Source organism: Macaca fascicularis, chromosome 2, assembly GCF_037993035.2.
Source record: "Macaca fascicularis isolate 582-1 chromosome 2, T2T-MFA8v1.1".
Classification (NCBI taxonomy): Eukaryota; Metazoa; Chordata; class Mammalia; order Primates; family Cercopithecidae; genus Macaca; species Macaca fascicularis.
This window is the reverse complement of record NC_088376.1, coordinates 33,602,998-33,620,107: the sequence shown is the minus strand read 5'-3', so window position 1 is coordinate 33,620,107 and position 17,110 is coordinate 33,602,998. Positions and strand designations below refer to the sequence as shown.

Below are 17,110 nucleotides of genomic sequence, written 5' to 3'. Positions count from 1 at the left end.
GAGATCCCTCAGCTCCAATAGGGTGTATCCCTCCCCTCTGAAATTACACTGAGCTGGAATCCCTGATCTCATCCAGGTCCACACCCACGTCCTTAGAGGTTGCTGGCTCTCTAAGAATCAAGCCAGGGTTTAGGGACCAGAAAATGTGTCCTCGTTTGTGTTGAAAGGGCTCTGGCTAATAGAGTTCTCTTGAGCAGAAAACCTCAACTTTGGTGAGTATAAAGAATGTGACCTACTTTATTTCCTTGGCTTCCCAAATGGCCTTGATTCCCTGCCTCTCCTCCGGGTCCTGGAGGTCCCTGAAACAAAACAAGGGGACTGCAAATATAGCAAAACATAAAGCAACTTTCCTTCAAATCCTTTCTTTGTCTTATAAGAGGAAAATGAACCACAGATGAGAGAAGAGTTATGGTTGCATCGATTCTTGCTCTGAAAAAAGCATTGCCACCATCAAATAAAGACTAGTAAATAAAAGAAAATTAATAAAGTAATTCATGCCAGATGTTGTCTAAAGAATTGTGCTTCCTTGTGAGTTTTCTCTTCCAAAGTGATTTCAGGTTGTTTTGCTCTAAGAACAGATGTTGTTAAAATGCTTAACACTTAAAGAAGCCATTCCAAATGACATTTGCCTTGAACTATAATCCTTCTTGTCCTTTGGTAGAAAGGACTGGCTTTGGTAGAAAACATTTTTTGGAAGACAAAATGATCTTTACCGGAAAATCATATGATATGTATATTAGAAAGCTCAAGAAACTTTACTAAAACAGTGTTCATAAGATATGTTTAGGTAATATAAAATAAATATTCTGAAATAATTTTCTCTTTCCTAGTGATAAGTTAGAAAAATAAATGTAAACAAATTCCCACTTACCAAAAGAAGAAAAAAACTGTAAAATGCTTAGAATAAATTTAACAAGAAAGACGCAAAACCTAAAGAAAGCAAGTCTTAAGATCTTATTGAAGAACACAGCAAAACTTAAACAGATGATAAATATAACACCAATCTATATGGAAAAGCTATTAGATATAATGGAAGTAAGTCCTTCCAACATTCTAGAAAGCATATTTCATTGGAACAACTTTAGACTTAACATTTTAAAATACCAATTCAGAGATGACACAACTGCCTTCCTCTGTTATGAACACTTGGAATCAGATTTTTCCTTTGGGATAGCTAAACATATGGTAAGAGAAATCTCTTTTGGTAAAACTGTTTACAGATATTTGTAAATAATCCCAACCCCAGTGAGCTGAAATCATTTGCACAATTTTTTTGTCATGGTTGTCGTAATTTAAAAGTAAATAAACCAACCTCTGTGTAATGAACATGATACTTGCAAATTTATTTCGTTCAGAACAAAAATACAGTAACATTAATATTTTCATCTTTTAAAAAATTTTAAAAGCAATACATTGGACATAAAAAATTTCCTAATAGGAAGGATTGTTGAACAATAAACTGGTTACTAACAAAGATAATAATCTTTCCATAACACCCTATCTCTCCCCCTTCTTTCATCTTTAAAGAAAATTCTCATTATTGTCATCCTCCATAGATAGCTCTCAACCCAGTCCCTTCTAACTTTTACTGCCACCACTCCATGGAGCTAACTCCTTTGACTTTCATGTTCAGTCCAGTTGACATTTTTTTGCTCTCACCTTTTTTGAGTTTGATCATGTGTTCTTTGAAACTTTTCCCTTAACTTCTGTCACACCAAGTTACCATGGTCTTCCTGGTACCTCTCTAGGCTCCTCTCATTAACCTTTGAAGGCTCCCCTTATTCTATTTGCCTTTTAAATTCTGTGTGCCCCAGGACTCCATCCTCTGACCTTATCTCTCTGACTTTACCCCCTCTTCCTGAATGGCACCCCTATGAATTCACATACCACTTCAAAATGACTCCTAAATACATGCTCTCCTGTCCCAACCACTCAACTGAACACCGGAGCCATGTATTAAAAGGCTGAGTAACATAGCAAGACTCTATGCCAAAAACCAAAACAAAGCCCAAGAATTAGCCAGGCATGGTAGCACACACCTGTAATGCCAACTACTTGGGAGGCTGAGGCAGGAGGATCACTTGATCCCAGAAGTTCAAGACTGCAGTTAGCTATAATTGTGTCACTGCACTCCAGTCTGGGTGATAGAGTGAGACTCTGTCTAAAAAAATAAATAAAATTCCCATTGGACATCCTATTGAATAGAAATGGATTCTCAAAACCATCATATTTACCCTAAATCATGCTTCCAGTCTCATTTTCTTTTCATAAAGGAATAGTATCACCCTTTACTACCATTGAGACCCATGCCAGAAACCTGAGAATCATCCTAGACCCTTCCACTACCTCACTTCTCAAAACCCCTCAGCTACAACCCACAATAGACTCTGTCTACTTTCTGTACCCCTCCCTCTTCCATTCTCATTACTTGCCTTCAGGCCCATTTTGCATCCTGCCTAAATTCTTGGCTCTCCTAGCTGTAGCCAGGTCTTCCTCTAATCCATTCTCCACCGTTTTTAGAGAGAGATTTAAAATGTCAGGCTCATGTTACCGCTTTGTCTGAAATTCTGAATATCTTTCAAAATAAAGTTTAAGGTCTTCTTAATATGCAAAATCCCTCAAAATGTTGGAATTGCATGCCTCTGGAGCCTCATTTTCTGTGACTACTTCCATTGCTTTATGTTCAGGCACATCAAAGCAAGTGATTCATCAAATGTTTGTCTTACATCTCCACAGTCATGCAAATTTTTCCCTTAGCTGGTCCATTTTTTTTCCCTCCAAGGAGAGGTACAATCTCCCTTCTCTGAAAAATCCTACTTTTAGCATCACTGTTTCAGGAAGAGTACCCAAACTTACTGGCTGTGTTGGGTCTCATGCTTGTCCTCCAGATTCCTCTACTCTGTAGGTAATTGTTAGTGTATTTCTCTCTCTCATTCCTTAGAGACTAGACTGTATACTTCTTTAATGGGCACATCCTGTTTATTCATATCTCTGGAGCATCATAGGCTACCTAGGACCCATCAACCCATCCATTTATCTACCCAGGAAAGATTCTCAAGAGAGATGAACTAATGTGTTTGATTAGCTGGTTTTCCATATGAAATTTTCATGCACTGTACAAAGAAGTAGAGAGATTCTAATTGTCCTGAAAAGCAAGGTATAAATTGGAAGATCTGTCTAGAAGTCTACTCTCCATTCTTCCTCCCGACATGAATTCTGAGACAGAGGATGATTTGGGGAGATTATTTCATGTGTAGTTACCTCAAACACACACAAGCACAGTGAGAGATATCCTGTTTTAAGAACTTTCAAAATAAAAAAAAAGTCTTGGATGAGTAGATGGTTGGACACATACAGGACCTTGCCATTAGAGAATCAGAAAACCTGATTCTGTTTCCTATGCAGGATCTTGCAAAGTACCAAAGTGAGGTTTGTGACTTAGGTGAATAGGGCTCAAGCCTCAGTGAATGGTTACCCAGATAAATCACCTGCTCAAATACTGCTGGTTAGACAAGGAATCACACTGGTGGATTCTAAAAGAACGACAAAAAAGTTATCACCCCCAGAAAGATATCAAAGAGTGAAAGAGCTTACTTGACTTGAGATCAAGAATAACTATGGAGGGTTAAGAGAAGTTTAGGGCATTTAAAGGGGAAGGGCATTAGCTAGAGATCAAATCTTCTTTGGCTTTGTTGTAATGGCTGCCTTTTATTGAGCATTCACATTTTGTGCAAGGCACTGTGCTGAGTGGTAAATAAATACAGTCTTTAATTCTTACAACAACACAGTGAGATGTCTGTTATTAACCCCATTTACTGATCAAAAACAGTTTCTCAAGGCATTCACATCCAAATTGCTCAGTTAAGAGGATTAGATGGGAATTGAACCTAATTGTATCTGACTCTAAAGACTCAAGTCCCAGTCACTATGCCTGCTGCTCTGAGGCCCTTGTGTGGGACAGGATTCCCAAACTCTTACCATCCATGCATTAGTCCAGATTGAAGTTCTAAAAAATGTGGCTCTCCAAACTTGATGCATAAGGCTGGGGCCACATCAAACCTCCAAAAGTGGGACTTGATTGTCCCACTTTTTTCCTCATGTTGAGTTACAGAGCCCTTGGCAACCACAACTGCTTTAGTGTTAAGCAAGGATAGGAAAGAAGTGTTTAGAGGTTAATGATTTTTTGAAAATTGTGCTTAGCACCTTATCAGAAGAGACTGCACTTGGGAGTTTAGGTTTAATGGTTGGGGCACTGCCAAGGACATCCTGACTTTGGATTAGATAAGGCAGGGCAGGTAGAAGAGGTACAGGGTCTTCCCACACTTAAAAGGAATCCTTGTCACTTCTTTTTATTTGTGTGGGGGAAATGTATGAAAACTCACAATGAACAAATATCAAGGTGGAAAGAAACAAGGAGATCAAATGCTCAGCTTCTTTAAAAGTTAGATATCAGCTAAGTCTGAGAAAACAAAAATCAAGAGGCCATTAAATGGTGAGCTAATGCAAGAAAAAACCCCAACACATCTGAGATGTCAATCTTGACAGTACTAGTCCTTAACCTTAACTTCTAATACTTCTCCGTGCATTCTACACTCCAACCATATCAAGCCATTTGTGGTTCCCAAAACTCACCTTGATATCTCTGTGCAACTTGGTTCTGTCCTCCTTCTGAATGCCTGCCTTTACCGTGGTTACCCGGAAAACACCTGCTCATTCAGCAAAACCGAATACACGCATCTCGTTTAACTCCATCCTTTACCACATCATTCTACTTTGAGTATAATTCTCTTTTAACATTCAGCACATCACGCGGCAATTGTTTGTTTGTATGAGCCTCCTTTATGAGACTGGGTATACGTGAGGCTGGAGTCTATACCTGATTCATTCTTGTATCCTAGAATAGGGCCCAACACACAAGCAGCACTTAGTAAATGTTTGTTAAATGAATAAAAGGAATGGTTAATGGACCACCAAACTTAGCTTATACAGAATGATGAAAGTTGTTGACTACTACAGGTTACATATTGTTATATTACTATCATGGCCTTTCCTGGAATGGTGACCTGCATTCTTTGAGCCCTAAAATACCCCCATTAAATTGGGTATATTGATACAATATAGTAGTAATAACAAACACATACAGCTTATGACTGCAGGCAATTTTCTAAGCACCTACATATATTAAATGCTTTAATTTTCACAACAATCCAATGAGGTAGCTACTATTACCATCCTTATTATTACAGCAAAAAACTGAAGTACAAAGTGGTTACATAAATTTCCCAAGGTCACAGAGCTAGTAAGGTACAAAGTTAGGAATCAATCCTAGGCAGTCTGGCTCCAGACTGTGTACCATTTACCACTATGCTATGCTTTGTAAAGACAAAAAGAGAAATTCTACTCTGGACTCCCAATTGCATTGAACATCCCAAACTTTCTTGATATTGTACAAGCCACTAGTGATTCATTCACCAAGAAAGCATAAGTATTCAAAAAATAATTACAGCTTCAATTGAAATTTGTACTTTTGTGTCTGATTTTCCATTCTTTTTTCTATTTATTTTTTTTTTCAGATATTGATTAAATTAGAATAGGACGTTAAGGTAAACCAAAAGGGGAATGAAGGAAGGTACAGAAGAATACACTATTCCTTTCAAAGTTCTTTCTTCCTTTTCATTGGGCCATGGACTGTATTCTTTTGTGTCATAGTCACATACTTGGCTGGATTAGCCCACATGTGATTTATACAGAATGCCAGTTAATAAGTCTTCAGAATATTGTCAACAGAAATCACATCTTTCCCCAAATGTATATCCTAAGATAAACTTCAAATCCTGAAATTAGAAAGCACTCATGTTATTCTACTCCAGTGGCTGGTCCTTGTGTGCTATAAAACAATATGAAACTTATGGCAGGGGATTTATAGAACCAGTAAAGAATAATACTCTCTTGTATATCTGATTGTGTTAGTCTCTGTGGCTTTCTTTTGGACTCAACAACGTTGTGACCCCATTCATCCACGTCCTGAACATAAAAAATTGTAAACATATTTGAAATAGCATTTTCACTGTATTGACAATGGTATTTCAAGAAAGCCAAGCACAGAAAGAAAAACCATGTTTGCCAGCCAGAAAACTGGAAGACATAGACTAGAGAGAAGTGGTACATTCTGACTAACTGACAATGCCAAGAGGCTGAATGATTTATGGCCTTGACCAATCTTGCCAAAGCAAGATTAAAGGGTACTCATTCACAGACGTGCTCTGCACAGCCATGTGGATGCAATTTGGATTCTAGAACAAAAGAAATAGCAAGACTTTTGGATTTCAACCCACTCACATCTCCATATTTTATATAAACAGATGAGATAATCACATGATATATGTTTTTCTTGGCATTTCCATCTTTTAAAAATTTCAATTTGTGGTACCAGCAAGCTTTTATTGATTCAAGGATATGAGTACGAAATAGTTATTTTCATCAAGTTATTTATACCATGACATTTTAAAGTTTTTATGCTTTTTGAAGAAGCAACTTCACAAGTAATAATTAACATGCTTAAAAACAGTGTCATGACAGTATTAGGCAGGTCATCTAGGCAGAAAATTAAGACAGAAATTTAGAACCTGAACTCAACACTTGATTTAACAGACATATACAGAACTCTCCACCCCCAAACAACAGAATATTCATTCTTCTCATCGCCACATGGTATATATCATAAAATTGACCACACAATCACACATAAAACAATCTTCAGTAAATTTAAAAAAAAATCATATCAACCACACTCTTGGACCACACTGAAATAAAAATAAAAATCAATGCTAAGAAAATCACCCAAAATCATACAATTACATGGAAATTAAACAACCTGCTCCTGAAAATTTTTGGGTAAATAATGAAATTAAGGCAGACACCAAGAAATTCTTTGAAACTAGTAAGAACAAAGATACAACATACCAGGATCTCTGGGACGCAGATAAGACAGTGTTAAGAGGGAAGTTTATAGCAATAAATGTCCAATCAAAAAATTAGATCTCAAATTAACACAACCTGTCTTCACAACCAGAGGAACTAGAGAACTAACCCCAAAGCTAGCAGAAGACAAGAAATAACCAAAATCAGAGCTGAACTGAAGGAAATTGAGATATAGAAAACCATACAGAAGAACAACAAATCAAGGAATTTGTTCTTTGCCAAAATAAGATAGACTAGTTAGCTAGACTAATACCAAAAAAAAGGAGAGAAGATCCAAATAAACACAATGAGAAATGAAAAAGGAGGCATTACCACTGACCCCACAGAAATACAAAAAAAAAAAAAAAAAAAAAAAAGGCCCTCAGAGATTATTATGAACACTTCTATGTACAAAAACTAAAAGATCCAGAAGAAATAGATAAATTCCTGGACACAAACAACCTCCCAAGAATGAACCACAAAGAAACTAAATTCCTGAAAAGACCAATAACAAGCTCCAACACTGACTCAATAATAAAAAGCCTACCAATGAAAAAACATCCAGGACCAGATAAATTTAAAGCCAAATTCTATCAGATGTATAAAGAAGAACTGATACCATTCCTACTAAAACTATTCCTAAAAATTGAGGTGGAGGGACTTCTCCCTAACTCATTCTATGAGGCCAGCATCATCCTGATACCAAAACCTGGCAGAGACACAACGAAAAAAGAAAACTTCAGGCTGATATTCTTGCTGAACATAAATGTAAAAATCATCAACAAAATACTAGCAAAGCGAATCCAGTAGCACATCAAAAAGCTAATTCACCATAATCAAGTAGGCCTTATCTCTGGGATGCAAGGTTGGTTCAACATATACAAATCAATAAATGTGATTCATCATGTAAATAGAACTAAAAACAAAAACTACCTGATTATCTCAATAAATGGAGAAAAGGCTTTTGATACAATTCAATATCCCTTCGTGTTAAAAACCCTCAACAAACCAGGGATTGAGGGAATGTACATCAAAATAGTAACAGCCATCTATGACCCACAGCTAACATCATACTGAAAGGGCAAAAGCTGGAAGCCTTCCCCTTGAAAACCAGAACAATATAGGGATGCCTTCTAGCACCATTCCCATTCAACATAGTACTGGAAGTCCTGACCAGAGCAACCAGTCAAGAGAAGGAAATATAAGGCATCCAAATATGAAGAGAGGAAGTCAAACTATCCTTGTTTGCAAATGACAAGATTTTATATCTAAAAAACCCAATAGTCTCTACCCAAAAGCTACTTGATCTGATAAACAACTTTAGCAAAGTTCCAGGATACAAAATTGAAATACAAAAATCAGTAGCATTCCTATACACCAACAACATACAAGCCAAGAGCCAAATCAGGAATGCAATCCCATTCACAATTGCCACAAAAATGTACAAATAAAAATACCAAGGAATATAGCTAACTAGGAAGGTGAAAGATCTCTAAAATGAGCATTACAAAACACTGCTCAAAGAAAACAGAGATGACATAAATGGGAAAACATTCCGTGCTCATGGACAGGAAGAATCAATGCTGTTAAAATGACCATGCTGCCCAAAGCAGTTTACAGACTGAATGCTATTCCCATGAAACTACCAATGACATTCTTCATAGAAATAGAAAAAAACTATTTTAAAATTATATAGAACCAAAGAAGAATGTGAATAGCCAAGACGATCCTAAGCAAAAAGAACAAAGCTTGAAGCATCACCTTATGTGACTTCAAACTATATTATAAGGCTACAGTAACCAAAACAGCATAGTACTAGCATAAAAACAGACTCTAGACCAATGGAACAGAATAAAAAGCCCAGAAATAGAGCCACACACCTACAACCATCTGATCTTTGACAAAACCAACAAAAACAAGCAATGAGGAAAAGACTCCCTATTCAATAAATGGTACTGGGAGAACTGGCTAGCCATATGCAGAAGATTGAAACCAGGCCCCTTCCTTATACCATATACAAAAATCAACTCAAGATGGATTAAAGACTTAAATGTAAAATCTAGAAGCATAAAATCCCTGGAGGATAACCTAGGAAACACCATTCTGGACATAGGACTTGGCAAGGATTTCATGAGAAAGATGACAAAAGCGATTGCAACACAAACAAAAATTGACAGACCCAATTAAGCTAAAGAGCTTCTGCACAGCAAAAGAAATTATGAACAGAGTAAACAGACAACATATAGAATGGGAGAAAACATTTGCAAACTACATATCCAACAAATGTCTGATATCTAGAATCTTAAGGAACTTAAGCAAATTTACAAGCCAAAAACAAACAACCACATTAAAAAGTGTGCAAAGGATATGAACAATTTTCAAAAGAAGACATACACATGGCCAGAAGGCATATGAAAATATGCTCAATCCCACTCCATACAACCCTCCTCTTTCTGATGTCTCCATGCCTGTAACGCACCTCTCACCCTCATGGACACAGACCTCACCAGAGCGGCCTCATTCCCATTTTTTAATCCAGTGGCATCCCCCACCCCCAGGCTGTCAACGCTTTCTGTGTTGCACTACAGGTCAGAGGAGCCCTGCAGTCCTCCCATGAAACCCAGGGAGAGAAGCACAACAAACACTTATATTTTTTGTAGTATCAAACACAGTTCTGTATTATTACAAAATGCTGAAAATCACTGATCATTAGAGAAATTCAAATCAAAACCACAGTGAGATACAGTCAGAATGGCTATTATTAAAAAGTCAAGAAATAACAGATGTTAGTGAGGTTGTAGAGAAAATAGAACACTTACACACTCCTGGTGGGACCGTACATTAGTTCAGCCATTGTGGAAAGCAGTGTGGTGATACCTCAAAGAACTTGAAACAGTATCACCATTCAACCCAGCAATCCCATTATTGGGTATTTACCCAAAAGAATATAAATCATTCTACCATAAAGACACATGCATGTGTACATTAATTGCAGCACTATTCACAATAGCAAGGACATGGAATCAACCTAAATGCCCAACAACAGTAGAATGGAAAAAGACAATGTAGTAAATATACATCATGGAATACTATACAGCCATAAAAAAGAACGAGATCATGTCCTTTGCAGCAACATAGATGAAGCTGGAGGCCATTATCCTAAGCAAACTACCACAGGAACAGAAAAACAAATACTACATGTTCTCACTTACAAGTGGGAGCTAAACAACAAGAACACATGGACACAAAGAGGGGAACAACAGGCACTGGGGCCTACTTGAAAGTAAAGGATGGGAAAGGATCAGAAAAAAATACTTAATTTGGTACTATGCTTATTATCTGGGTGGCAAAATAATATGTATGTCAAACCCTCATGACATGCAGTTTGCCTCTATAACAAACCTGCATGTGTACTTCTAGACCTAAAATAAAAGTTATAATTAAAAAATAGTGTCATGAGATACAAGTTTATGCAAATAGCCTCTTAAATTTTCTTAAACGTTCTGGTGATAAACACAACCACTTGCATATTGGACTGCCCGGTTAAACTAATCCACACAAGCAATGGACTCCTTTTACCCTAGTGTTAGTGGAGAACACAATTCCCAAGTGTGTCTCATTCATTCATTTATTGTTTGATTCAATATTCAAATATGTGTTGAGCTCTACTATGTGCCAGGTACTGATATTCTGGACTCCAGGAATAGAGCGTAATAAAACAAAGTCCTATCCTTTATGGAACTTGCAATATAGAAGGAGAGACAGGCAAACAGCTAAACAAATAATATTGATAGCAGGTAGATGAGGGCCAGATCACATAGGGCCGTTCTATTAAAAATGTGGTCTGGACCAGCAGCATCAGCATCATCTGGGAGTGCCCTAGAAGTGCAGAATCTCAGGCCCTGCCCTAGACCTGCTGACTCAGAATCTGCACTTTAACAAGTTCTCTACTTAACAATCTCCTCTAGGGGGTTCTTCTGCACTGTGAAGCCGGAGCAGTGCTAATGCAGAGCAGTCATTCCTAACCCTAAGTCTACATTAAGATCTCCTAGGGAGAAGTTAAATTACTGCTACCCTGGCCTCATTGCCAGAGATTCTGATTTAAGTGTCCTGGGAAGGGTTCTAGGTGGTGGAATGTTTTATAATTCCCCCAGGAGATTCTCATATTTAGCCAGTTTGAGGACTACTAAAGTAGGCTGTATTCTGGGGGTGGGGTGGGGATGGGAAACCCCACAAGGATTGAGATCAGGGGAGTGATGTGACCTGATTTACATAGCTGAGCAGCTGAGGCAAAGAGGGCTTGATTTTCTCCCTCTGTGTCTGATAGTGATAGCCTGCTCTGCAAGAGGGACCATGATGTGACGTGGCCACCACATTGAGCTGAAGTCAAACCTAATACATTTTCCTGGTTCCCAAGCAGTAAATAACTCCACCTGCATGAAAGAAACCACAAAGACGTATCAAGCCAAGATCAAAGTCAGATGCAATCATTTATCTCATTACATACCTGGGGACCTTTACTTCCCACACCTCCTTTTTCTCCTTTCACACCAGCCTCTCCTCTTGGGCCCTAAGTACATAGAATTAAAGCATTATTTTTTGCCTGAAAGAGAACATTGAATATTAAATTGAATATTACAAGTAGAAATACTAAGTAACATGGACAGAAATGGGAAAGAGAGCTCCAATCACGCCTTTCCTTCCATCCTGGCCTGTGGAGCTCATTCTCATTCATGCAGGAACATGAATGTCCAATCTGAAATTTAGGCAGTTGAGGATTTGCAGTCAAACTGACTGGGGCTTGGAAAAAATACTGAATGGTTGAGCTTTTCCATATTGCTTTCTATATTTCCCTACATTTCTTCTGTTAAAAAGAAAAATATTCCTTACAAATATAAATCTGAAACCAGAACATTTAAATAAGTTTTCTATTCAATCACCACACTAAAGACTGGTCATAAACAAGATATGGTATGTGGTAAGATGAAATCTGACTATTTCTATTTTTGGAATGTGATACTGCCTATTAGCTGTGGCTTTCATATGTTATGCAGAGAAACTTCCATGCTGTGTTTGGTTTTTGCCTCTGCTTTTAAGTTACACCATTAAGAAACAGTAAGTTTCTATAAAATGGAAGAAGGGATGCTGTAGTATTACTTCCTTAGCATGAAATAAAGCTAGTCAATCTATTGAAATGCCTCCCTACAACCCCAGTGGCAACTATTTCTCGCTTGAAGGTAAAAAATAAAAATAAAACAGTGAGCTTTCCTCAGCTGGAAAGCAACAACAAAGAAAAGTAATCAAGCTAGGAAGAGATAAAGGTCCAAGGGGAAGACTGTTCACTGCTCTGAATCTTGGCAAAATGTGAACAAACTTTCCCTTCTGATGTTTAAGGATATTTTGCTCAACTTCCATGTAACAAGCTGCCAACATATAATAGTTACTTTTTTAAACTATGTGGATTAAAACTCTGAAAAATAGCAGAACCATTGATCGTCCTGCCTATGCCAAATAGTACACTTATTCCTTAAGCTTTCAAAACTAAATTTGGAGAGGAAAAAAAAAGTTCTAACTTTTTTGTGGTCTGGCCTTTCTTTCATCTCAGTATTTGCTAGGACCTCCTTTCCCTTATCTTAACATTTTAGCTAAATTTTGCTCTCTCTGTCCCCTCATGTGACCCCTCATGCGACCCCTCATGTGATCAGTGTAAAGAGCCAAGTATGGCTTGTTCCTTGCAAAGGAAAAAGTGCTGGAGGTAGCTCCCTGGAGAAGCGAGCTGGCAAGCGCAGGCTGAGTGCTGCACTGCAGATCACCCCGCTGATGTCTCCAGCTGTCTTTCGAGCAATTCTTTCCTAAGAATAAAGCCAATTTTTCTACATCTTGAGCACCAAGATATGTAACACTGAACTATTACTATGCTAAATTGACCACAATTCCCAGATCTGAGGTTCAACATTTTCCTTGGCTCAAGATCTCCCTGGAATATCCTACTTACCCTGAACCCTGTACACAGGGACCACTGCCTAGCCTGCTCATTCACTTTTCACTTCTTGACTGGGACAAAACTTAAAGCAGACCAAGTGCTGCATGAGTTCAAACTGTGTCGTTTCCTTACTTTATTACCGTGAAAACTTTAAACATCTGGAATTCTGCAAGGGGGATTTGACGGTTTCTATCAGGTCCTCAGATTTTTCCATTCCCAGATTCTTCTTTATGTTCTCCCACCCTGATTGGTCTTGATATGTACCTGAGGGCCCTTAAGTCCCAGGGAGCCTTCAAGTCCATCTGGTCCTGGGATGCCTGCTATTCCCTGTGGTGAGAAAGTATCAATCTGTTAACACTGTTTCCTGAAAATTTTGTCTCCTTTACCTGCAAGCTTATAAATATTTTTTCAGTCACAATGTCAATGCAGGATCTTTCCAAAAAAAAAAAAAAAAAAAAAGTGAAAAATAAATGCAAATACGAAGAAAATAAAAACGTATAATCTCATCAAGCAGAGATAACCACAGCTAGTATGCTGGTGTATTTCCTTTCCATCTTTATATGCACGCATGCACACACGCAGCCCCAACCCCTTTCCTATACAATTTGTATTATATCTAACTTAGCCATGTGACCTTAAAAACACTCAAAATTTAGTTCACATTTTCTTCAAACATCTTCGAGCATCTTACACCATTATATTAATATTTATATTCAAATCAATTAAATATCTAGGGAACAAAAGTTGAGTATTCTCTTCATATTGTTCTTGAATTTGGTCACAGACAAGAATTATAAAAAAGCATAAAGAATTCAAAAAGTTTATAATTTAGGCAACTATTAGGAGAGCCTAAGTTTATATTTCAGTTGTTATATAGTTGGATGTGATTAAATGGACTTACAGAAAACTTTTCCTAGAAATCAGAAAAAAAATTTAACACCTTCTGTCTCCAATTTCATTTCATTTATATCATGCCATTTTTCTGGGTAGGTTCTCCTTTTTGCTGAAGTCCAACCTTGAAATGTGCTGTAGTCTGAATGTGTGTATTTCTTCAAAATGCATTATGTTGAAAATTAATCCTCCATGTAATAGTATTAAGAGGTGGGGCCTTTAGAAGGTGTTTAGGTCATGAGGGCTCCAACCTCTTGAATGAGATTAGTGCCTTTATAAAGAGGCTCAAGGTAGCTGTTAGCCCCTTCCGCCATGTGTGGATGCAGCAAGAAGGCACCATTTCTGGAGTGAACAGCAAGCCCTCACGAGACACTGAACCTGCTCATGTCGTGATCTTGGACTTCCCAGCCTCTAGAACTATAAGAAATAAAATTCCGTTGTTTATAAATTACCAGTTTAAGGTATTTTGTTACAGAAGCAGAAACAGATAAAGTATGTGGGAGGGAGGCATAATGTCTGGATGGTAAGCTCTCTTTGTCTAAAAGTGTCTATTTTACACTACTCATAGTTTAGGTATAAAATTCTAAGTTAACAATTATTTTTCCACTGTACCTTCAGGATATTACTCTGTTATTTTCTGGCATGTATTATTGCTGAACAGAAGTTGCTGCAATCTAATTTGTCAATCTTTTCATGAGTAAAGCTATCTTTTCTCTCTGGTAATTTTTAAGATGTTTTTTACCTTTAACATTCTGGAGTCTCACCATGTTGCCATTAAGAGTGGATTATTTATCCTCACTATATTTTTAATCTGAGGATGTGTGTTTTACAAAATTGTAAGTCACAACCACTCTTTCATAAATATTACAGCTTCATGAAACACATATAATGTATCACCAACATGCGCAATGAGAATGGGATATGGTTTTTGATTTAACTGACTTTTTGATCAAAATACTCAGACTATCCAATTTGTACAAGAGTTTTATTGTATTATTTTGGCTTATATGGGTTTTTTTTAATAATTGTAAGATTCCAAAGTTAAATGAAAACATAAAACAAAGGTCATCTACTAAGTTATTCAAGTTTGTACTTAATATCCAAGCAAAGTTAACTTTAACAGTAATTGTACTAAGTACATCTCTGGCCATTATTTTTTTACGGTTTTTGACCAAAGTTCCCACATCATTTTAAAATATGAACTCTTAAAATCTTAACCTAAAATTTTTCCAGCATTCTATTCCATAACCAATATCATCAAAAGGGGAAGTTTAGAGACTTTACAGAGCCTTTATTCCAGCTCCTTGATTGGATGCAATATTTGTCATTTGGAGTTAAGGGGAAAAATCGTTGTACCTGTGGGCCTGTATGTCCCCTTCTGCCATGAGCTGCCTAAAATAGAAGAAAAAGGTAGATATCTTTAATTCAGAAAGAATGCTTTTTTATATGATTTAAATTCATAATGGACACTTTAAGGCACCAGCATACATAAAAATTCCCACAAAGTGCTTACAACATTCAATTTTCCACTGTACCATGAAAGCAAAACACTGCTAAATCTACGTTTCTACCCTAGGGCAATAGAATATTTGTCTCTTTGAAATAACTGACAATAGAAATAATAGACAATTGAAATCTACAGATACTTATGAGAACAGACTGTGGTCAATAATTTGTTCTCTATTAAACTTTTACTAGAGCTGTTCACAAGCTGCAGATTGACTTATTTGAATTTTATTTCTTTTATTTTTCCTGAAGCACTACCAAGGAAGTCAGAAATCAGGGGTAAACTAGCCAAACTGGCTCCAGAGGAAAAACTGGGATAATTGACTCCATGTACTTTATAATAAAGTTCAGACATAAAGATGGCCAAACTAATTTTATTTTTAAAAAGCCAATGTTTACCTGAGAAAAATGAATTTTCCCAAGCATTCAAAAGCTACTCCATCCAGTATATTAATATCCAATCAAAATGATGCTACATAATCAAGTGGGTTTTCCTGCCACTGTCATACGTAAGTGTAGGGTCTAGATATATTCTAGATCAATATTTCATAGACCTGGAATTCAAGAGACAATGGCATTTTGTTGTCTAACTTAGGATCATTCAGTAATGTTATAGTAAAAGTAAACCCCAGCATTTGCAAAATTCAATAAAATCAGACATTGTCTTGATTGAAATTTGAGATGTTCTCCGAGAGGCCAGTATTTCAAACTTGAAATTCTGATAATCCTATTTCAGTCAAAATCTATTTGATATGGTTTGGCTGTGTCCCCACCCAAATCTCACCTTGAATTGTAGCTCCCAGAATTCCCACATGTTGTGGGAGGGACCCAGTGGGAGATAAGTGAATCATGGGGGTGGTTTCCCTCATACTGTTCTCAGGGTAGTGAATAAGTCTCATGAGATCTGATAATTGTATAAGAGGTTTCCCCTTACACTTGGCTCTCATTCTCTCTTGCCTGCCACCATGTAAGACATGCCTTTCACCTTTACCATGATTGTGGGGCCTCCCCAGCCACGTGGAACTGTGACTCCATTTAACCTCTTTTTATAAATTACCCAGTCTCAGCTATGTCTTTCTCAGCAGCGTGAAAATGGACCAATACACTATTGTTACATAAGAAACAGACTGTATTTCGGGGAAATGCTTAGAGGTCTTTATTTTATTTTATTTTTACAAAACTGATGAATCATCTTGAGATGAAACCCTAAATCGTCTATCAGAGGGAGGAAAATAAGCTGTTTCCCTTCCTTCAGCACATGGGTTTCTCTGTTCTGATTCAATTCACTTCTCTTTTATTCAGAAAAATATCAGTAGATATTTCCATTTGACAAATAGCAATAGATATTTTCATTTGAAAAATATACTACCCACAAAACACACTAGATGGGAAATATGGGAGCATAAAGATCACACACACACACACACACATTCCTGACCTCAGGAGGCCCTCATTCTTTGGGTTTGGGAGGAGGAGATACATATTACAAATATTTACAAGGCAAAGTATTGCAAATGCCATAAAAAAGGGGAAAAGATAGAAACACAAGTTTTAAAGAGAGCAATCACATCCAGTTGGTCAAATAAGGAAAAGCTTCCTGGGAGAAGATTTTTTTGAGATGGGTGTTTCAGAGGATGGGTAGCAGTCCTACAGGCAGAGAATGTATCAGGTCTTTCCAGAAGAGGTACAGCCTAAGCTATGAAGTAGACAGAAAAACAGGAAGCATATTTGGTAGTAGCAGTAAGGCCATCTGTGTCAAAAGTGTGAGAA

At 37.2% G+C, this 17,110-nt stretch overlaps 1 protein-coding gene across 6 annotated transcripts in view; it reads right to left on the bottom strand.

Annotated features, from left to right (window-relative positions):
• Positions 1 to 17,110, bottom strand: part of COL6A6 (collagen type VI alpha 6 chain) — a 154,380-nt gene that overhangs the window by 49,568 nt on the left and 87,702 nt on the right. For all 6 annotated transcript variants that reach the window (XM_015445075.4, XM_005545737.5, XM_045385155.3 and 3 more), the window contains 4 exons: positions 15,191 to 15,226; positions 13,208 to 13,270; positions 11,468 to 11,530; positions 237 to 299 (listed from right to left, as the gene is read on the bottom strand). In XM_015445075.4, coding sequence (XP_015300561.3) covers positions 237 to 299; positions 11,468 to 11,530; positions 13,208 to 13,270; positions 15,191 to 15,226 — 225 coding nt within the window. The remainder of the gene's footprint in view (positions 1 to 236; positions 300 to 11,467; positions 11,531 to 13,207; positions 13,271 to 15,190; positions 15,227 to 17,110) is intronic.